This window comes from Salmo salar, chromosome 17 (assembly GCF_965601325.2).
Source record: "Salmo salar chromosome 17, fSalSal1, whole genome shotgun sequence".
Lineage (NCBI taxonomy): Eukaryota > Metazoa > Chordata > Actinopteri > Salmoniformes > Salmonidae > Salmo > Salmo salar.
In genome coordinates, this window is record NC_138307.1 from 15347501 (window position 1) to 15369787 (window position 22287).

At 46.9% G+C, this 22287-nt stretch overlaps 2 protein-coding genes across 2 annotated transcripts in view; one reads left to right on the top strand and one right to left on the bottom strand.

Annotated features, from left to right (window-relative positions):
* LOC145861359 (solute carrier family 35 member G2-like) overlaps nt 1–6006 on the top strand; it is a 6739-nt gene extending 733 nt beyond the window's left edge. The window contains exon 2 of the mRNA XM_082963491.1: nt 4521–6006. Within this exon, the coding sequence (XP_082819617.1) occupies nt 4531–5925 (1395 nt within the window). The 5' untranslated portion in view covers nt 4521–4530 and the 3' untranslated portion in view covers nt 5926–6006. The remainder of the gene's footprint in view (nt 1–4520) is intronic.
* A 3985-nt stretch (nt 6007–9991) lies between these two features.
* Nucleotides 9992–22178, bottom strand: LOC106575448 (uncharacterized). Its single transcript, XM_045698973.2, has 10 exons — nt 20617–22178; nt 19696–19837; nt 19401–19529; nt 18811–18944; nt 18469–18561; nt 16046–16129; nt 15729–15842; nt 15455–15555; nt 14946–15339; nt 9992–14864 (listed from the first exon to the last, which is right to left on the bottom strand). Exons 1-10 carry the CDS (start codon nt 20671–20673, stop codon nt 13911–13913), a joined length of 2202 nt encoding a protein of 733 aa, XP_045554929.2. The 5' UTR covers nt 20674–22178; the 3' UTR covers nt 9992–13910.
* Between the last annotated feature and the right edge of the window lie 109 nt (nt 22179–22287).

Below are 22287 nucleotides of genomic sequence, written 5' to 3' on the forward strand. Positions count from 1 at the left end.
GGGTAACACAGTACTGGGGGCCACACACAGGACCTGCACTCAAACCCTGTCTGTCTCATAAAACAGACTGTACATTTACTTAGGTGTGTCTCTACTGTCTGTGTATATTGTAGAAGGTGTGTGTCTACTGTCTGTGTATAGTGTTGAAGGTGTGTGTCTACTGTCTGTGTATAGTGTAGAAGGTCTGTGTCTACTGTCTGTGTTTAGTGTAGAAGGTGTGTGTCTACTGTCTGTGTATAGTGTAGAAGCTGTGTGTCAACTGTCTGTGTATAGTGTAGAAGGTGTGTGTCTACTGTCTGTGTATATTGTAGAAGGTGTGTGTCTACTGTCTGTGTATATTGTAGAAGGTGTGTTTCTACTGTCTGTGTATATTGTAGAAGGTGTGTTTCTACTGTCTGTGTATATTGTAGAAGGTGTGTGTCTACTGTCTGTGTATATTGTAGAAGGTGTGTGACTACTGTCTGTGTATATTGTAGAAGGTAGGTTTCTACTGTCTGTGTATATTGTAGAAGGTGTCTGTCTACTGTCTGTGTATAGTGTAGAAGATGTGTGTCTACTGTCTGTGTATAGTGTAGAAGGTCTGTGTCTACTGTCTGTGTATAGTGGAGAAAGTGTGTGTCTACTGTCTGTGTATAGTGGAGAAGGTGTGACTACTGTCTGTGTATATTGTAGAAGGTGTGTGACTACTGTCGGTGTATATTGTAGAAGGTGTGTGTGTACTGTCTGTGTATAGTGGAGAAGGTGTGTGTCTACTTTCTGTGTATAGTGTGGAAGGTGTGTGTCTACTGTCTGTGTATATTGTAGAATGTGTTTCTACTGTCTGTGTATATTGTAGAAGGTGTGTTTCTACTGTCTGTGTATATTGTAGAATGTGTGTTTATACTGTCTGTGTATAGTGTAGAAAGTCTGTCTACTGTCTGTGTATAGTGTAGAAGATGTGTTTCTACTGTCTGTGTATATTGTAGAAGGTGTGTGTCTATGTCTGTGTATATTGTAGAATGTGTGTTTATACTGTCTGTGTATAGTGTAGAAAGTCTGTCTACTGTCTGTGTATAGTGTAGAAGATGTGTTTCTACTGTCTGTGTATATTGTAGAAGGTGTGTGACTACTGTCTGTGTTTAGTGTAGAAGATGTGTGTCTACTGTCTGTGTATATTGTAGAAGGTGTGTTTCTACGGTCTGTGTATATTGTAGGTGTGTCTACTGTCTGTGTATATTGTAGAAGGTGTGTGTCTACTGTCTGTGTATATTGTAGAAGGTGTGTTTCTACTGTCTGTGTATATTGTAGAAGGTGTGTGTCTACTGTCTGTGTATATTGTAGAAGGTGTGTTTCTACTGTCTGTGTATATTGTAGAAGGTGTGTGTCTACTGTCTGTGTATATTGTAGAAGGTGTGTTTCTACTGTCTGTGTATATTGTAGAAGGTGTGTGTCTACTGTCTGTGTATATTGTAGAAGGTGTGTGTCTACTGTCTGTGTATATTGCAGAAGGTGTGTTTCTACTGTCTGTGTATATTGTAGAAGGTGTGTGTCTACTGTCTGTGTATATTGTAGAAGGTGTGTGTCTACTGTCTGTGTATAGTGTAGGTGTGTTTCTACTGTCTGTGTATATTGTACAAAGTCTGTCTACTGTCTGTGTATAGTGTAGAAGGTGTGTGTCTACTGTCTGTGTATAGTGTAGAAGGTGTGTTTCTACTGTCTGTGTATATTGGAGGTGTGTGTCTACTGTCAGTGTATATTGTAGAAGGTGTGTGTCTACTGTCTGTGTATATTGTAGAAGGGGTGTTTCTACTGTCTGTGTATATTGTAGAAGGTGTGTGTCTACTGTCTGTGTATAGTGTAGAAGGTGTGTGTCTACTGTCTGTGTATAGTGTAGAAGGTCTGTGTCTACTGTCTGTGTATAGTGTAGAAGGTGTGTGTCTACTGTCTGTGTATATTGTAGAAGGTGTGTGTCTACTGTCTGTGTATAGTGTAGAAGATGTGTTTCTACTGTCTGTGTATATTGTAGAAGGTGTGTGACTACTGTCTGTGTTTAGTGTAGAAGATGTGTGTCTACTGTCTGTGTATATTGTAGGTGTGTTTCTACTGTCTGTGTATATTGTAGAAGGTGTGTGTCTACTGTCTGTGTATAGTGTAGAAGGTGTGTTTCTACTGTCTGTGTATATTGCAAAAGGTGTGTGACTACTGTCTGTGTATATTGCAAAAGGTGTGTGTCTACTGTCTGTGTATAGTGTAGAAAGTGTGTGTCTACTGTCTGTGTATAGTGTAGAAGGTGTGTGTCTACTGTCTGTGTATAGTGTAGAAGGTGTGTTTCTACTGTGTGTATATTGTAGAAGGTGTGTTTCTACTGTGTGTATATTGTAGAAGGTGTGTTTCTACTGTGTGTATATTGTAGAAGGTGTGTGTCTACTGTCTGTGTATATAGTAGAAGGTGTCTACTGTCTGTGTATAGTGTAAAAGGTGTGTGTCTACTGTCTGTGTATAGTGTAGAAGGTGTGTTTCTACTGTGTGTATATTGTAGAAGGTGTGTTTCTACTGTGTGTATATTGTAGAAGGTGTGTTTCTACTGTGTGTATATTGTAGAAGGTGTGTGTCTACTGTCTGTGTATATTGTAGAAGGTGTCTACTGTCTGTGTATAGTGTAAAAGGTGTGTGTCTACTGTCCGTGTATATTGTAGAAGGTGTGTTTCTACTGTCTGTGTATATTGTAGAAGGTGTGTGTCTCCTGTCTGTGTAAAATGTAGAAGGTGTGTTTCTACTGTCTGTGTATAGTGTAGAAGGTGTGTGTCTACTGTCTGTGTATATTGTAGAAGGTGTGTGTCTACTGTCTGTGTATATTGTAGAAGGTGTGGTTCTACTGTCTGTGTATATTGTAGAAGGTGTGTGTCTACTGTCTGTGTATAGTGTAGAAGGTGTGTGTCTACTGTCTGTGTATATTGTAGAAGGTGTGTGTCTACTGTCTGTGTATAGTGTAGAAGGTGTGTTTCTACTGTGTGTATATTGTAGAAGGTGTGTTTCTACTGTGTGTATATTGTAGAAGGTGTGTTTCTACTGTGTGTATATTGTAGAAGGTGTGTGTCTACTGTCTGTGTATATTGTAGAAGGTGTCTACTGTCTGTGTATAGTGTAAAAGGTGTGTGTCTACTGTCTGTGTATAGTGTAGAAGGTGTGTTTCTACTGTGTGTATATTGTAGAAGGTGTGTTTCTACTGTGTGTATATTGTAGAAGGTGTGTTTCTACTGTGTGTATATTGTAGAAGGTGTGTGTCTACTGTCTGTGTATATTGTAGAAGGTGTCTACTGTCTGTGTATAGTGTAAAAGGTGTGTGTCTACTGTCCGTGTATATTGTAGAAGGTGTGTTTCTACTGTCTGTGTATATTGTAGAAGGTGTGTGTCTCCTGTCTGTGTAAAATGTAGAAGGTGTGTTTCTACTGTCTGTGTATAGTGTAGAAGGTGTGTGTCTACTGTCTGTGTATATTGTAGAAGGTGTGTGTCTACTGTCTGTGTATATTGTAGAAGGTGTGGTTCTACTGTCTGTGTATATTGTAGAAGGTGTGTGTCTACTGTCTGTGTATAGTGTAGAAGGTGTGTGTCTACTGTCTGTGTATATTGTAGAAGGTGTGTGTCTACTGTCTGTGTATAGTGTAGAAGGTGTGTGTCTCCTGTCTGTGTATAGTGTAGAAGGTGTGTTCTACTCTGTGTATATTGTAGAAGGTGTGTTTCTACTGTCTGTGTATATTGTAGAAGGTGTGTTTCTACTGTCTGTGTATATTGTAGAAGGTGTGTGTCTCCTGTCTGTGTAAAATGTAGAAGGCGTGTTTCTACTGTCTGTGTATAGTGTAGAAGGTGTGTGTCTACTGTCTATGTATATTGTAGAAGGTGTGTGTCTACTGTCTGTGTATATATTGTAGAAGGTGTGTTTCTACTGTCTGTGGTATATTGTAGAAGGTGTGTGTCTACTGTCTGTGTATAGTGTAGAAGGTGTGTGTGTCTACTGTCTGTGTATAGTGTAGAAGGTGTGTGTCTACTTTCTGTGTATAGTGTAGAAGGTGTGTGTCTACTGTCTGTGTATAGTGTAGAAGGTGTGTGTCTACTGTCTGTGTATAGTGTAGAAGGTGTGTGTCTACTGTCTGTGTATAGTGTAGAAGGTGTGTTTCTACTGTCTGTGTATAGTGTAGAAGGTGTGTTTCTACTGTCTGTGTATAGTGTAGAAGGTGTGTCTCCTGTCTGTGTATAGTGTAGAAGGTGTGTTTCTACTGTCTGTGTATAGTGTAGAAGGTGTGTCTCCTGTCTACTGCAGCAGCATCCTCTGCGTCAGAACAGAGTCACCTGGCAGACACAGAAGAGGGCTGTTTGGCCGTTGTCTTACGTCAGATAGCACGACGACTCCATCTGCACTCATAGATAGTTCATTGCAATGCGTTCGGAAGACAATGCCATTAGGTGAAACCCCTCTGTTTCTGTCTGAGGAGTGTGTGTCGGTGTCTGCGTCTAACTTCTGTCCTCACCTCTCCTCCCTACAGGTGAGTAACCATGGAATCCACTCACCTCCTAGACGGCTCCAAGAAACGGGTGAAGATCCACCCTCACACCGTCACCGCCAAGTACGCCCCACACACACCCCACACACACACACACTTCCCCCAGCCCGGAGACGAGGGGTACGATGACGCTCCCTCCTTCGAGGACTTCGGCTCCTTCCTGGAGGAGACCTCGGACAAGAAACAGCTGACAGGAGCCAGGAAGTGGACAGGAAAGGCCGGCGCTCTGTTTGGAGGGAAGGACAAAAACAAAGACACACCCCTTAGACCTCCCATGGGGGGAGGCGAGGGGGGGGTGGAGGGAGGAGGGAAGGGTGCAGGAGGGGGAGTAGGAGAGCAGCTAGCGAGTTTCAGCGAGGCGTCTGTCTCTGCGTCTCGGCTCACGTGGGCCAGTGTGGTCTTGGCGGGGCTGGCCCATGGCTGTGTGTGTGTTCTGACGCGCCTGGCCGCCTCACGCTTTAACCTCCCACCCTTAACTCTTCTATTGGTACGATCCGTCCTCCAGCTGCTCTATGGGACTGTACCAATGAAACGGGCGGAGACGGCCTTTGGCTCAAAGGGCTATCGGCGGAAGCTGCTCCTGTACGGTCTGACTCACTCCTTCTCCCTCTGCTGCGCTTACTCGTCCTTATCCTTTGTCTCCCTCGGCGACGACGAGGCCATGTTGACAACCTGGCGCCTGGCGACCACCGTCCTGTCGGCCACTCAGGCGTTGTTGCTCCTGGACGAGCGGCTGGGATTGGTGGACCTGGTCACCGTAGCGACAGGCGTGTTAGGACTGGGTCTGGCGCTAGTTCCTAACCCAACAGGGCTGGATCAGAACAACAACGGGACCGGGTCAGGGATGCCCAATGGGGCGACACCGGCACAACAGTCGGCCCAGTTCTGGCGGGAAGCGTTTGGTTGGTCCCTGACTGTTCTAGCAGGACTATGGATGTCTCTGGCTCTAGTAATGTACCGCTCTCTGAAGGAACGGGTCAGTGTCGGCACCGCTCTGTTCACTGTCAGTTGGACCGGCTGTCTGAGCACTGCTGTGTCCATGCTTCTCCTCCAACAGGGGCCAGTGTGGCCGGCCAGTCTCCAGGCTTGGTGCGTCGTCCTGGGGGTAGCTGTGTGCTCTGCTGGGGGGTTCGTGGGGGTGACCCATGGCCTCACCCGACTTCACCCAGCTTTGGTGTCGGCTACTCAGGGTCTGGAAGTACCGGTCGCTATGATGCTGGAGATCGCTGTTGTGCCATTGGTTCCCTCAGTGTGTGAGGTCATAGGGGGTGTGGTGGTGGTGGCGAGCGTGGGTTGGCTTGTTACAGTGAAGCTCCTCCCCTCTCGAGGAAGTGGGAGGAAACAGAGAGAAGAGTACGAAGAGATCCTGGACTCGCCAATTAAATAACACACACACACACACACACACACACACACACACACACACACACACACACACACACACACACACACACACACACACACACACACACACACACACACACACACACACACACACACACACAAAAGCACATGCAAGGGGGACATGCACGCACCAAGATTCTGGACTTGCCAATCAAATAGACCACTCCCCTTCTATCTATGTTTCTGTCTATCTCTCTTTTCCCAGGGGTTTTGTGCTCTCTCTCTCTCTCTCTCTCTGTGTCTCTCTGTCTCTCTCTCTCTCTCTCTGTGTCTCTCTCTCTCTCTCTGTCTCTCTCTCTGTCTCTCGCTCTGTCTCTCGCTCTGTCTCTCGCTCTGTCTCTCTGTCTCTCTCTGTCTCTCTCTCTCTCTCTGTCTCTCTCTCTCTCTCTCTCTGTCTCTCTGTCTCTCTGTCTCTCTCTCTCTGTCTCTCTCTCTCTGTATCTCTCTCTCTGTATCTCTCTCTGAGGTCAGTGTGTATATAAAAGGACTCTATGGTGAATGTTAATGCTTGAGCTAAAATAGCTGTCTTTAACCACAGATCTAGAATCAGATACACCAACTCCAATCCTTACCTTAACCATTAAGAGGTGTCAAAATATCTGACCCTGTATCAGTGGTTAGGGAAAACATCTACCTACTCCAATGTGAATAGTAAATGTATCTATTTTGTATTGTAGTTGTTGTTATTGTTGTAAAGTTCCAATACTGTGCTGTCTTACTGGCTGTTGTCATATTAAAACCTCACTGTGTTACTGTGATTTGCTCTCTCCTACTGACTGTGTGTGTGTGTGTGTGTGTGTGTGTGTGTGTGTGTGTGTGTGTGTGTGTGTGTGTTTTGGCTGAGTTTCACATGGTAAAGTGTTACTGACTATGCTAGCCAGCTGAGGGTCAGCCAAGGTGGTCAATGCCAACTATAGAGACAGACAGCCAGAGGAGGAGGGGGGGCAGCCAGCCAGCCTGCCAGCCAGGGGGAGGGTGAGAAAAAGAAGGGTGCAAGAGGAGAATGATGGGAGAGAGGAGGAGACGGACAGAACACCCTCCACTCTCCTCCTGAGTCCATGTTCCAGACAGACAGAACACCCTCCACTCTCCTCCTGAGTCCATGTTCCAGACAGACAGAACACCCTCCACTCTCCTCCTGAGTCCATGTTCCAGACAGACAGAACACCCTCCACTCTCCTCCTGAGTCCATGTTCCAGACAGACAGAACACCCTCCACTCTCCTCCTGAGTCCATGTTCCAGACAGACAGAACACCCTCCACTCTCCTCCTGAGTCCATGTTCCAGACAGACAGAACACCCTCCACTCTCCTCCTGAGTCCATGTTCCAGACAGACAGAACACCCTCCACTCTCCTCCTGAGTCCATGCCCCAGACAGACAGAACACCCTCCACTCTCCTCCTGAGTCCATGTTCCAGACAGACAGAACACCCTCCACTCTCCTCCTGAGTCCATGTTCCAGACAGACAGAACACCCTCCACTCTCCTCCTGAGTCCATGTTCCAGACAGACAGAACACCCTCCGCTCTCCTCCTGAGTCCATGTTCCAGACAGACAGAACACCCTCCACTCTCCTCCTGAGTCCATGTTCCAGACAGACAGAACACCCTCCACTCTCCTCCTGAGTCCATGTTCCAGACAGACAGAACACCCTCCACTCTCCTCCTGAGTCCATGTTCCAGACGGACAGAACACCCTCCACTCTCCTCCTGAGTCCATGTTCCAGACAGACAGAACACCCTCCACTCTCCTCCTGAGTCCATGTTCCAGACAGACAGAACACCCTCCACTCTCCTCCTGAGTCCATGTTCCAGACAGACAGAACACCCTCCACTCTCCTCCTGAGTCCATGCCCCAGACAGACAGAACACCCTCCACTCTCCTCCTGAGTCCATGTTCCAGACAGACAGAACACCCTCCGCTCTCCTCCTGAGTCCATGTTCCAGACAGACAGAACACCCTCCACTCTCCTCCTGAGTCCATGTTCCAGACAGACAGAACACCCTCCACTCTCCTCCTGAGTCCATGCCCCAGACAGACAGAACACCCTCCACTCTCCTCCTGAGTCCATGTTCCAGACAGACAGAACACCCTCCGCTCTCCTCCTGAGTCCATGTTCCAGACAGACAGAACACCCTCCACTCTCCTCCTGAGTCCATGTTCCAGACAGACAGAACACCCTCCACTCTCCTCCTGAGTCCATGTTCCAGACAGACAGAACACCCTCCACTCTCCTCCTGAGTCCATGTTCCAGACAGACAGAACACCCTCCACTCTCCTCCTGAGTCCATGTTCCAGACAGACAGAACACCCTCCACTCTCCTCCTGAGTCCATGTTCCAGACAGACAGAACACCCTCCACTCTCCTCCTGAGTCCATGTTCCAGACAGACAGAACACCCTCCACTCTCCTCCTGAGTCCATGTTCCAGACAGACAGAACACCCTCCACTCTCCTCCTGAGTCCATGTTCCAGACAGACAGAACACCCTCCACTCTCCTCCTGAGCCCATGTTCCAGACAGACAGAACACCCTCCACTCTCCTCCTGAGTCCATGTTCCAGACAGACAGAACAGCAACACCAGCAGAGCAACACTACCCCTCATTGTGAAACGATACCTGTTCAGATATGATGCACTTCATGAGGCTCAGACCCCCGACTTATACACACACACACATCTCAGTTAAGCAGAACGTGTACAAGAGACACGTCGTTAAAATGTCAAGGTTAAAACAAGAACATCAGATAAGTTTCATTTTTGGGATGGTCAGTTTTATTCATTTTGTAGAAATCAATAACTGCGGCTCAGCTGGCAGCGCATGGCACTTGCAACGCCAGGGTTGTCGGTTCAATTCCCACAGGGAACCAGTACATAAAGATGATTAAATATATGCACTCTGTTTGCTAAATGACTTTACTATATAATACCTTGAGACGACTGCACCTGTTGTTTGGTGAAGGATCCCCTGATGTCAGCTGTGGTCACCTACCTGCTGCTAGCGGGTTAGACAAGTCTGCTCAATCAGACAGAGAAATGATTCACCAGCTATTTTAGATGGGAATGTCTTGGTGGCGTCATGCTGTTGCTCTTCCTGCACGGTCCAAAAAGAGTGTGTGAGTTGTGTGTGTGTGTACATACCTGACTGTGTCCCTCTTCCTCACCAGTACGTGTACAAAAGACAGGTCCCTCAATGGAGATGTGGAAAGTATGACCAAGGACTTCCAGATAAGGTTCACCTCGCCACAGGTCTACTCGTTGTGGAAGACTGTGAGAACTATGTAACTGTTGTTAAGTAAATGATCTATACCGAACCAGAATTCTCACCTACATATAGCTTAATAAAAGTATTTACAATTGACTAACTGTACAAAATGCTATTTAGAATTTTTTGAAAGTTTGCATACTATAAAATGTAATATCTCCAAACAGCGTACTAAGTAAAGCTTTGTGCGTGTGTTTGTGTATGTGTGTGCCAGGGCAGATCTCGAGTTCATATTTCCTCACACAGCCACACAGGACACGTCTCGTCCATAAAACCTCTCCCCAGGAGACCTCTCTGACGGGTCGGTGCAGACGGACAGGATGCGTCTCGTCCATAAAACCTCTCCCCAGGAGACCTCTCTCTGACGGGTCGATGCAGACGGACAGGACGCGTCTCGTCCATAAAACCTCTCCCCAGGAGACCTCTCTCTGACGGGTCGATGCAGACGGACAGGACGCGTCTCGTCCATAAAACCTCTCCCCAGGAGACCTCTCTCTGACGGGTCGATGCAGACGGACAGGTGAAGCATTCCATAGTCACAGGAAACAGTTATTATGACTGGGAACGCCACAGGAAAACCAGGAATACCGACAGCCATGGACGGATTTAAGACTCCGACTTCTCATTAGGCTCTGATACCTCAGCTGAGAGAGGGCGGGTGTGCGCACACACACACACGCACACACACACACACACACACACACATCATAGTCTGAACAGGGTCCAGACTGGGAACAGAGCAGCCATAGATTCAGAGCTCTGATAAACATCACACTGCACCAGAGCCTCATTATCAGTTTAATATGATTCTAAATCATTCCAGATGATCTAATATGATCTGAGTTAATAATGAAACACCATTATAATCTCACTGAAACAACCCTGTCAGGTTCAGAGACATGCAAGTCAAACCTCAATAGTTAACGTGTGTGTGTTCTGTGTCCCAGTAACCCAGAGTAACCATGTAGAACTCAACACCAGCAGATCGTGGCGGAGCTGTCGTGTGTGTGTCGTGTGTGTGTGTGTGTGTGTGTGTGTGTGTATAGCTGTCCTCAGGCAGGGTCAATTGAAAACATCTGTAGATGGAAACATTTACATGGTTTAGCCTGGTGGGACAATTTTCAAGGCTGTAAGTGTGTGTGTATGTTTAATACTATGGAATAAGCATGACATGTTGCCATATGGAAAATGACCTCACCCTATAGAGGTGAAGGGTCACACACACACACACGACACATATTCCATATGCAACAAAATGTCACCTCTCTTGATCACACATACTGTTTTCAGACGACACAATACATAATGTAAACACAGCTGTCAGGGTTCCTCCATTTCTAAGTTTTCAAATAGACAGTCTATACCAACCATATAGATCTACACCACCATATACAGTAACCTACATACATATACATCTAGATAACATCTAGATAACCTCCACCATATACATACATTTAGGCCTGGATACATAACTCACTTAAAGAGTACATGGATGCTCCAATAGATACAGTTGAAGTCGGAAGTTTACATACACATTTAGTTTACATACACAGCCAAATACTTTTAAACTCAGTTTTTCACAATTCCTGACATTTAATCCCGGTAAAAAATCCCTGTTTTAGGTCAGTTAGGATCACCACTTTATTTTAAGAATGTGAAATGTCAGAATAATAGTAGAGAGAATGATTTATTTCAGCTTTTATTTCTTTCATCACATTCCCAGTGGGTCAGAAGTTTACATACACTCAATTAGTATTTTGTAGCATTGCCTTTAAATTGTTTAACTTGGGTCAAACATTTCAGGTAGCCTTCCACAAGCTTCCCAAAATAAGTTGGGTGAATTTTGTCCCATTCCTCCTGACAGAGCTGGTGTAACTGAGTCAGATTTGTAGGCCTCCTTGCTCGCACACGCTTTTTCAGTTCTGCCCACAAATGTTCTATAGGATTGAGGTCAGGGCTTTGTGATGGCCACTCCAATACCTTGACTTTGTTGTCCTTAAGCCATTTTGCAACAACTTTGGAAGTATGCTTGGGTTATTGTCCATTTGGAAGACCCATTTGCGACCAAGCTTTAACTTCCTGACTGATGTCTTGAGATTTTGTTTCAATATAACCACATAATTTTCCTACCTCATGATGCCATCTATTTTGTGAAGTGCACCAGTCCCTCCTGCAGCAAAGCACCCCCACAACATGATGCTGCCACCCCCGTGCTTCACGGTTGGGATGGTGTTCTTCAGCTTGCAAGCCTCCCCCTTTTTCTTCCAAACATAAGGTGGTCATTATGGCCAAACAGTTCTATTTTTGTTTCATCAGACCAGAGGACATTTCTCCAAAAAGCAGTGGCTTCTTCCTTGCTAAGCGGCCTTTCAGGTTATGTCGATTTAGGACTCGTTTTACTGTGGATATAGATACTTTTGTACCTGTTTCCTCCAGCATCTTCACAAGGTCCTTTGCTGTTGTTCTGGGATTGATTCGCACTTTTCGCACCAAAGTACGTTCATCTCTAGGAGACAGAACGCGTCTACTTCCTGAGCGGTATGACAGCTGCGTGGTCCCATGGTGTTTATACTTGTGTACTATTGTTTGTCCAGATGGACGTGGTACCTTCAGGCGTTTGGAAATTGCTCCCAAGGATGAACCAGACTTGTGGAGGTCTACATTTTTTTTCTGAAGTCTTGGCTGATTTCTTTTGATTTTCCCATGACGTCAAGCAGAGGCACTGAGTTTGAAGGTCGGCCTTGAAATACATCCATAGGTACACCTCCAATTGACTCAAATGATGTCAATTAGCCTATCAGAAGCTTCTAAAGCCATGACATCATTTTCTGGAATTTTCCAAGCTGTTTAAAGGCACAGTCAACTTAGTGTATGTAAACTTCTGACCCACTGGAATTGTGATACAGTGAATTATAAGTGAAATAATATGTCTGTAAACAATTGTTGGAAAAATGACTTGTGTCATGCACAAAGTAGATGTCCTAACCGACTTGCCAAAACTATAGTTTGTTAACAAGACATTTGTGGAGTGGTTGAAAAAAGAGTTTTAATGACTCCAATCCAAGTGTATGTAAACTTCCCACTTCAACTGTACATACAGGTTATGACAGGACAGTAGTTATCAACATCTAAGACATCCCTACCACTGATGACTGCATAGTAGCACGTCCTCTTACTCTTCCTGGATTAGCCGGTACGCTTGTGTCCTGCTGGGTCCAACAACAACACTAGTGAATGGTCAATACATGCCTGCTACAGTTTATAAAACGGCCCATGTAGCTGTGTTGCCCTTCACCACTACGACTGAGACATTGGACCAATCTGAAGTGACACCCTATTCTCCCTAGTGCACTACTTAGGTCAGAGCTTTCATTTAGAACCTAGCCATGGTAGCTGATGTTTTGGCAGAGAGGAGCTGGAGGAGAGCTGTTCACAACTCAAACACACAGTATAAACGCTCGCTATTCATACAAACAGTTCCACAGTCAGACTGTTCCTTCAGCTACAAGACCACCTGCAGGCTGACCTGTTGTCCGGCTCGTTTCTAACGGCTGGTTGGTTGTCGAGGACTCGTTGGTTGTTGAGCAATCATTGGCTGCTAAGTGTTTGATGGTTTCCTGGTTGCTTGTCAAGGGCTGTCTGTTGCCTGGTTGGTTTGTAAGGGTTGGTTGGTTACCGGGTTGGTGGTTGATGACTCATTGGTTGCTAAGGGTTCGATGAGTTCCTGGTTGGTTTTCAAGGGTTGGTTTGTTGCCTGGTTGGTTGATGAGGACACATTGATTGTTGGGGACTCATTGGTTGTCTGGTTGGTTTGTAGGGGTTGGCTGGTTGCCTGGTTGGTTTTCAAAGGTTGGCTGGTTGCCTGGTTGTTTGTCAAGTTCTCGTTGTTTGTTGACGACTCATTGGTTGCTAAGGGCTGGCTGTTTGTCCGGTAGGTTGCTAGAGATTGGTTGGTTACCTGATTGGTTGTCGAGGGCTGGTTAGTTACCTGGTTGGTGGTCGAGGACTCATTAGTTGTTGAGAACACATTGGTTGTCTGGTTGGTTGCCTTGTCGATGGCTAAGGGTTTGCTAGTTGTCTGGCTGGTTGTTGAGAACTCGTTGGGTGTTGATGAGTCATTGGTTGCTAAGGGTTTGAAAGATTCCCAGCTGGTTGTAAAGGGTTGGCTGGGGGCCTGGTTAGTTGCTAAGGATTGGCTGGTTGCCTGGTTGGTTATTGAGGACTCGTTGGTTATTGGGAAGTCATTGGTTGCCTGGTTGGTTTGTAAGGGTTGGTTAGTTACCTGGCTGGTGGTTGAGGACTTACTGGTAGCTAACGTTTGGCTGGTTGCTTGGTTGGTTGTCAAGGGTTGGCTGGTTGCTTGGTTGTTTGTCGGGGACTCGTTGATTGGTAAGGACCCAGTCGTTGCTAAGGATTGGCTGGGTGCCTGGTTGGTTGCTTGGGATTGACTGGTTGCCTGGTTGGTTGTCAAGGGCTGGTTAGTTGCTAAGGGTTGGTTAGTTACCTGGCTGGTGGTTGAGGACTCACTGGTAGCTAACAGTAGACTGGTTGCTTGGTTGGTTGTCAAGGGTTGGCTGATTGCTTGGTTGTTTGTCGGGGACTCATTGATTGGTGAGGACACATTGGTTGTTGGGGACTCATTGGTTACCTGGTTGGTTTGTAGGGGTTGGCTGGTTACCTGGTTGGTTTGTAGGGGTTGGCTGGTTACCTGGTTGTTTGTCTCATTGTTTGTTGACGACTCATTGCTAGAGATTGGTTGGTTACCTGATTGGTTGTCGAGGGCTGGTTAGTTACCTGGTTGGTGGTCGAGGACTCATTAGTTGTTGAGAACACATTAGTTGTTGGGGACTCATTGGTTGCCTGGATGGTTTGTAGTGATTGGCTGGTTGCCGGGTTGGTTTGTAGGGGTTGGCTGGTTGCCGGGTTGGTTTGTAGGGGTTGGTTGGTTGCCTGGTTGGTTTGTAGGGGTTGGCTGGTTGCCGGGTTGGTTTGTAGGGGTTGGTTGGTTGCCTGGATGGTTTGTAGTGATTGGCTGGTTGCCTTGTTGGTTTGTAGGGGTTGGCTGGTTGCCTGGTTGGTTTGTAGGGGTTGGCTGGTTGCCGGGTTGGTTTGTAGGGGTTGGCTGGTTGCCTGGTTGGTTTGTAGTGATTGGCTGGTTGCCGGGTTGGTTTGTAGGGGTTGGCTGGTTGCCTTGTTGGTTTCTAGGGGTTGGCTGGTTGCCTGGATGGTTTGTAGTGATTGGCTGGTTGCCGGGTTGGTTTGTAGGGGTTGGCTGGTTGCCTGGTTGGTTTTTAGGGGTTGGCTGGTTGCCTGGTTGGTTTGTAGGGGTTGGCTGGTTGCCTGGATGGTTTGTAGTGATTGGCTGGTTGCCTGGTTGGTTTGTAGGGGTTGGCTGGTTGCCGGGTTGGTTTGTAGGGGTTGGCTGGTTGCCTGGTTGGTTTGTAGGGGTTGGCTGGTTGCCTGGATGGTTTGTAGTGATTGGCTGGTTGCCTGGTTGGTTTGTAGGGGTTGGCTGGTTGCCTGGTTGGTTTTTAGGAGTTGGCTGGTTGCCGGGTTGGTTTGTAGGGGTTGGCTGGTTGCCTGGTTGGTTCCTAGGGGTTGGCTGGTTGCCTGGTTGGTTTGTAGGGGTTGGCTGTTTGCCTGGATGTTTGACAAAGCCTAGCAGACCAAAATGGAAATACGTTTTTGACCTTGATATGTAATTTTTGTCTAATAAACTAATCTAAACTAGTTGGTTACCTGGTTGGTTGTAGAGGATCCAGTGGTTGCTAAGAGTTGGCTGCTTGTCTGGTTGTTTGTCAAGGACTTATTGGTTGTCGAGGACTTGTTGTTTTTTGAGGACTCGTTGTTTGCCTGGTTGGTTGATAGGGGTTGGCTAGTTGCCTGGTTGGCTGCTACGGGTTGGCTAGTTGCCTGGATGGTTGACGAAGACTCACGTGTTGCTAAGGGCTGGGTGGTTGTTAAGGGTTGGCTGTTTGCCTGGTTGGTTGCTAAGGGTTGGCTAGTTTCCTGGTTGGTTGTTGAAGAGTCACAGGTTGCTAGGGGCTGAATGGTTGCTAAGGGCAGGTTACCTGTGGAGGGTTGGTTAGTTTCTAAGTGCCAGTTGTTATTGTAGCAGATCACAGGGGGAGCGCTACAATGAGAGAAAACAAAAAGTGGTTAAAACACACACACACACACACACACACACACACACACACACACACACACACACACACACACACACACACACACACACACACACACACCTGGCCAGTTGGGTGTGTAGGTCCTGTGTGAGCTGGTAACACTGAGCGTAGTAGCTACCCTGGGCTTCTACAAAGTCAGACAGACTTCTCAAATGGGCAGCCTGCAACAGACAGGGTAGAACGAGAGAGTGAGCAGGTGTCTGTGTTAATGCCAGTCTGCGTGTGTGTGTGTGTGTGTGTGTGTGTGTGTGTGTGTGTGTGTGTGTGTGTGTGTGTGTGTGTGTGTGTGTGTGTGTGTGTGTGTGTGTGTGTGTGTGTGCGTGCTGGTACATACATGTGTAGTGTTGATTCCCTCCAGCAGTAGTCTGGTGATCTCTGACTGTCGGTCAAACACACACTGAGAGATCCTCAGCTCCATCTCTGCCTGAGAGACTTCCTGGGCCCACATCTGACAGCGTTGGATAGAGATACATAGGATCAACCAATGAGAAGACATACAGGACCAACCAATGAGAAAACAGACAGGAACAGGACCAACCAATGAGAAAACTGCTGGTCCATTTTCATCACATCGTTCAGTCTTACTGTGTTCTGCTAGCTGATGTTAAAACAAGTGTGTGGGAGTGTGCATGTGTATATGTGAGGACTGACCTTCAGCCATCTGACTCGTAGGAAGCTGAACATGTAGGAGACATGAGCTACATACTCTTCTCCTAATGGGTTAGAATTTAGACCCTGAGAGAGAGAACGGGAGAGAGGGAGAGAAACAGAGAGAGAGAGAAACAGAGGGAGAGCGAGAGAGAATGAGAACGAAAGAGAAAGAAAGAAAGATAGAGACACAGAGAGCGAGAGAGAATGAGATAAAGAGACGACGAGAGAGATAGATAGAGAGAGGATGAGAGAGAGAGATAGAGAGATGAGAATTGACTTTTGATGCTGTACATTGTTGACAATCTTGGAAACCTAAGGCACACCTCCTCTCCTAACCCAACTACGCATTCATCTTTCAAGCCACCATTGACCCTTCATTAAGTCTGAGTAGGTCCAATGGATAGCAACTGTCATCCAGTCTGACACCTAGGACAAGCTCACGTTTAAATCGCATGAAAACCAGTGAGGGCTATGGCAAAAACTGAGAGTTTTCTTTAAAGAAATAACAAAAATGTAATGGCCAAATCATTTTACAGCGCACCAGGGGTACTTGCTACTGTGATTCCTGAAATGCAGAGCCTTTTGGAGTATTTTGAGATTCCAAAATGATCATTTGTTACATTGTTTGCTAGCTCAGCTGGTTAGCAAAGGGTCAATTCATGAGGTCAGCTGTACGAGGTCAGCAGTACGAGGTCAGCAGTACGAGGTCAGCAGTACGTCGTCAGCAGTACGTCGTCAGCAGTATGAGTTCAGCAGTATGAGTTCAGCAGTATGAGGTCAGCCGTATGAGGTCAGCAGTATGTGGTCAGCAGTATGAGGTCAGCAGTATGAGGTCAGCAGTATGTGGTCAGCTGTATGAGGTCAGCAGTATGAGGTCAGCAGTATGAGTTCAGCAGTATGAGGTCAGCAGTATGAGTTCAGCAGTATGAGTTCAGCAGTATGAGGTCAGCCGTATGAGGTCAGCAGTATGTGGTCAGCAGTATGAGGTCAGCAGTATGAGGTCAGCAGTATGAGGTCAGCAGTATGAGGTCAGCAGTATGAGGTCAGCAGTATGTGGTCAGCAGTATGAGGTCAGCAGTATGAGGTCAGCAGTATGAGGTCAGCAGTATGTGGTCAGCAGTATGAGGTCAGCAGTATGAGGTCAGCAGTACGAGGTCAGCAGTACGAGGTCAGCAGTACGAGGTCAGCAGTACGAGGTCAGCAGTACGAGGTCAGCAGTACGTGGTCAGCAGTACGAGGTCAGCAGTACGTGGTCAGCAGTACGTGGTCAGCAGTACGAGTTCAGCAGTACGAGTTCAGCAGTACGAGGTCAGCAGTACGTGGTCAGCAGTACGAGGTCAGCAGTACGTGGTCAGCAGTACGTGGTCAGCAGTTTGAGGTCAGCAGTATGAGTTCAGCAGTATGAGTTCAGCAGTATGTGGTCAGCAGTATGAGGTCAGCAGTATGTGGTCAGCAGTATGAGGTCAGCAGTATGAGGTCAGCAGTATGAGGACAGCAGTATGAGGTCAGCAGTATGTGGTCAGCTGTATGAGGTCAGCAGTATGAGTTCAGCAGTATGAGTTCAGCAGTATGAGGACAGCAGTATGAGGTCAGCAGTATGAGGTCAGCAGTATGAGGTCAGCAGTATGTGGTCAGCAGTATGAGGTCAGCAGTACGAGGTCAGCAGTACGAGGTCAGCAGTACGAGGTCAGCAGTACGAGGTCTGCAGTACGTGGTCAGCAGTACGAGGTCAGCAGTACGTGGTCAGCAGTACGTGGTCAGCAGTACGAGTTCAGCAGTACGAGTTCAGCAGTACGAGGTCAGCAGTACGTGGTCAGCAGTACGAGGTCAGCAGTACGTGGTCAGCAGTACGTGGTCAGCAGTTTGAGGTCAGCAGTATGAGTTCAGCAGTATGAGTTCAGCAGTATGTGGTCAGCTGTATGAGGTCAGCTGTATGAGGTCAGCAGTATGTGGTCAGCTGTATGAGGTCAGCAGTATGAGGTCAGCAGTATGAGGTCAGCAGTATGAGGTCAGCAGTATGAGGACAGCAGTATGAGGTCAGCAGTATGAGGTCAGCAGTATGAGGACAGCAGTATGAGGTCAGCAGTATGAGGTCAGCAGTATGAGGTCAGCAGTATGAGTTCAGCAGTATGAGGTCAGCAGTATGAGTTCAGCAGTATGAGGTCAGCAGTATGAGGTCAGCAGTATGAGGTCAGCAGTATGAGTTCAGCAGTATGAGTTCAGCAGTATGAGGTCAGCAGTATGAGGTCAGCAGTATGAGGTCAGCAGTATGAGTTCAGCAGTATGAGTTCAGCAGTATGAGGTCAGCAGTATGAGGTCAGCAGTATGAGGTCAGCAGTATGAGTTCAGCAGTATGAGGTCAGCAGTATGAGGTCAGCAGTATGAGGTCAGCAGTATGAGGTCAGCAGTATGTGTGTTCTCACCCGGGCCTCGCTGTCTGCTTCCTGTGCCTTTCTCAGTCTGGCCTTCGCAATGTCCAGATCTAACCGCTTATTCACCAGCTGCCTGCGCTCATTCTACATACACACACACACACACACACACACACACACACACACACACTGACACACACACACACACACACACACACACACACACACACACACACACACACACACACACACTGACACACACACACACACACACACACACACACACACACACACACACACACACACACACACACACACACACACACACACAGTTGTCAGAGTGTATTTGTGTTATAATAGTGTGTGTGTGTGTTGTGGTGTGTGTGTGTGTACCTGTATGACTGCATATTCCTGGTCAGTAAACCTCCGTAGAGGAGACAGGAAGTTGATGTCTGTAGTCTGGATCAGCTTCTTGTTCGCCATCCCGATCTGCCTCTCCAACTCCCCACACTTAATCAGAGTACTACCTACACACACACATATATACACATGTCCAGTCTCTAACCATAGTGTGTGTACAGTAGGGTGTGTGTGTGTGTGTGTACCATAGGGTGTGTGTGTGTAACGTAGGTTGTGTGTACCGTAGGGTGTGTGTACCGTAGGGTGTGTGTGTGTGTGTGTACCGTAGGGTGTGTGTACCGTAGGGTGTGTGTGTGTACCATATGGTGTGTGTACCGTATGGTGTGTGTACCGTAGGGTGTGTGTAACGTAGGGTGTGTGTGTGTACCGTATGGTGTGTGTAACGTAGGGTGTGTGTACCGTAGGGTGTGTGTGTGTACCGTATGGTGTGTGTACCATAGGGTGTGTGTGTGTACCGTATGGTGTGTGTACCATAGGGTGTGTGTGTGTATCGTATGGTGTGTGTACCGTAGGGTGTGTGTACCATAGGGTGTGTGTGTGTGTGTACCGTAGGGTGTTTGTACCGTATGGTGTGTGTCGCCCCAGTTCCAGAGCAGCGTCCATCATGTTTTCACTCAGCAGCTCGTGGGGGGTTGGCCTCTCAGGGGCGCTCCAATCCAGACCCTTATACAACAAGTCCTCTAAACGAGCTCCTAAAAGGTTAGAGTTCACAGATCAGGAGCCAGAGGTAAAAAACCCTTACCTTACACACACACACACACACACACACACACACACACACACACACACACACACACACACACACACACACACACACACACACACACACACACACACACACACACACACAAAACTAACCAGGGTTAGGCTGCAGTAAAGTCTCAGTCTGTGAGATGATTTTGTCAGTCCATGTCTTAGTGGACTCTGCTCTGTCCAGGAGACTCTCCAACCGGCTGTCCAACTGTGTCTTCTCAGCCTGCCCCAGAGCTTCCTCCGTGTACTGGGGAGATAGAACACATCTATGTGTGAGTGTGTTGTAGATGCAGTTTCAAAGGATCACATGGAAGGCTATTTCCTTTGAGGAATGGCTGCGCCCGAGAACGTCGCTGTCCACTGTCATGTGGTGCTGAACATGATGTTGTCCATATGAACGGTGCTGAACATGACGTTGTCCATATGAACGGTGCTGAACATGACGTTGTCCATATGAACGGTGCTGAACATGACGTTGTCCATATGAACGGTGCTGAACATGACGTTGTCCATATGAACGGTGCTGAACATGACGTTGTCCATATGAACGGTGCTGAACATGACGTTGTCCATATGAACGGTTCTGAACATGACGTTGTCCATATGAACGGTGCTGAACATGACTTTGTCCATATGAACGGTGCTGAACATGACGTTGTCCATATGAACGGTGCTGAACATGACGTTGTCCATATGAACGGTGCTGAACATGACGTTGTCCATATGAACGGTGCTGAACATGACGTTGTCCATATGAACGGTGCTGAACATGACGTTGTCCATATGAACGGTGCTGAACATGACGTTGTCCATATGAACGGTGCTGAATCTCCGATTGCCGACCAGCGGCTTTGTTCACTTGAGCACAATTGATTTATTCTTATTATTTTTATATCTGGTGACAACTAGCTATATATATGTTAGGTAAATACACAACTGTCATCTCCGCTACTATCTAACTGAATCAGATTGACATATAAATCGACCCTTGGAGATCAATGAGGTTAAATTCAACATCTCCCTCACCTGAACAGCTCGGTTGATAAACGCGCCCGCGTCCACTGCGAGCCTCGTGATATCCATCTGGTCAAGGTCAGCCGTTCTCCTACGGCGCAACGAGCTAGGCTAGCTGTCCTACAGCCGTGGATAGCTATAACAATACTTCTCTTCTAACCGGATTACTGGCATGGGAAAAACGGAGCCCGTAAACAACGACCATTCTAGAAAGACAGTATGACTAGCGGTGATGTATCCTCTCATAACATTTTCCACACAGAGGAGCTAAGAATATCCACCATATCACCTCGGGTTGTTTGAATGAATGACAGGGGAATCTGTTTACATCTCCAGCGGCTCGTTTCTCTATTCGCGGCTTTGGGGGATGTTTTGGTGACGCCAATGGGCTGCTGCAAAGGACATTTGTCGCGCTATGACGCGAAGAAGATTAGGTATCCCGCAACATTTCAAACTCCCTCTGTCATGTGTGAGTGAACGCTTCCTGTACAGTGCCTTGCTGTATTCACCCATTTGGCGTTTTTACTATTTTGTTGCATTACAACCTGTAATTTAAATGGATTTTAATTTTGATTTCAGGTAATGGACATACACAAAATAGTCCAAATTGGTGAAGTGAAATTACTTGTTTCCCCCAAAAATAAATAATAAAACACGGAAAAGTGGTGCGTGCATATGTATTCACCCCCTTTGCTATGAAGCCCTTTGAACAACTTTGAACGTCCCAGGGGCACCATTAAATCCATTATTTAAAAACTGAAAGAATATGGCACCACAACAAACCTGCCAAAAGAGTGCCGCCCACCAAAACTCACGGACCAGGCAAGGAGGGCTATAATCAGAGAGGCAACAAAGAGACCAAAGATAACCCTGAAGGAGCTGCAAAGCTCCACAGCAAAGATTGGAGTATCTGTCCATAGGACCACTTTAAGCCGTTCACTCCACAGAGCTGGGCTTTATGGAAGAGTGGCCAGAAAAAAGCCATTGCTTAAAGAAAAAAATAATCAAACACATTTGGTGTTCGCCAAAAGGCATGTGGGAGACTCCCCAAACATATGGAAGGAGGTACTCTGGTCAGATGAGACTAAAATTAAGCTTTTTGGCCATCAAGGAAAATGCTATGTCTGGCACAAACCCAACACCTCGCATCACCCCGAGAACACCATCCCCAGCATGGTGGTGGCAGCAGGATGTTTTTCCATTGGCAGGGACTGGGAAACTGGTCAGAATTGAAGGAATGATGTATGGCACTAAATACAGTGAAATACTTGAGGGAAACTTGTTTCAGTCTTCCAGAGATTTGAGCCTGGGACAGAGGTTCACCTTCCAGCAGGACAATGACCCTAAGCATACTGCTAAAGCAACACTCGAGTGGTTTAAGGGGAAACATTTAAATGTCTTGGAATGGACTAGTCAAAGCCCAGACCTCAATCCAATTGAGAATCTATGGTATGATTTATAGATTGCTGTATGCCAGCAGGAACCCATCCAACTTGAAGGAGCCGGAGCAGTTTTGCCTTGAAGAATGGGCCAAAATCCCAGTGGCTTGATGTGCCAAGCTTATAGAGACATACCCCTAGAGACTTGCAGCTGTAATGAGATTACACACACACACACACACACACACACACACACACACACACACACACACACACACACACACACACACACACACACACACAC

Bases quoted from the DNA above. Each gene is read 5' to 3' on its own strand.
- LOC106575448 (XM_045698973.2), bottom strand. From the start codon at position 20,673: ATGGATATCACGAGGCTCGCAGTGGACGCGGGCGCGTTTATCAACCGA. The intron at 18,562-18,810 runs GTACACACACAC...GTGTGTATGTAG, and splicing joins AGGAATATGCAGTCATACAG to AATGAGCGCAGGCAGCTGGT. The intron at 14,865-14,945 runs GTAACCAACTAG...TTGGTCTGCTAG, and splicing joins GATCCTCTACAACCAACCAG to GCTTTGTCAAACATCCAGGC.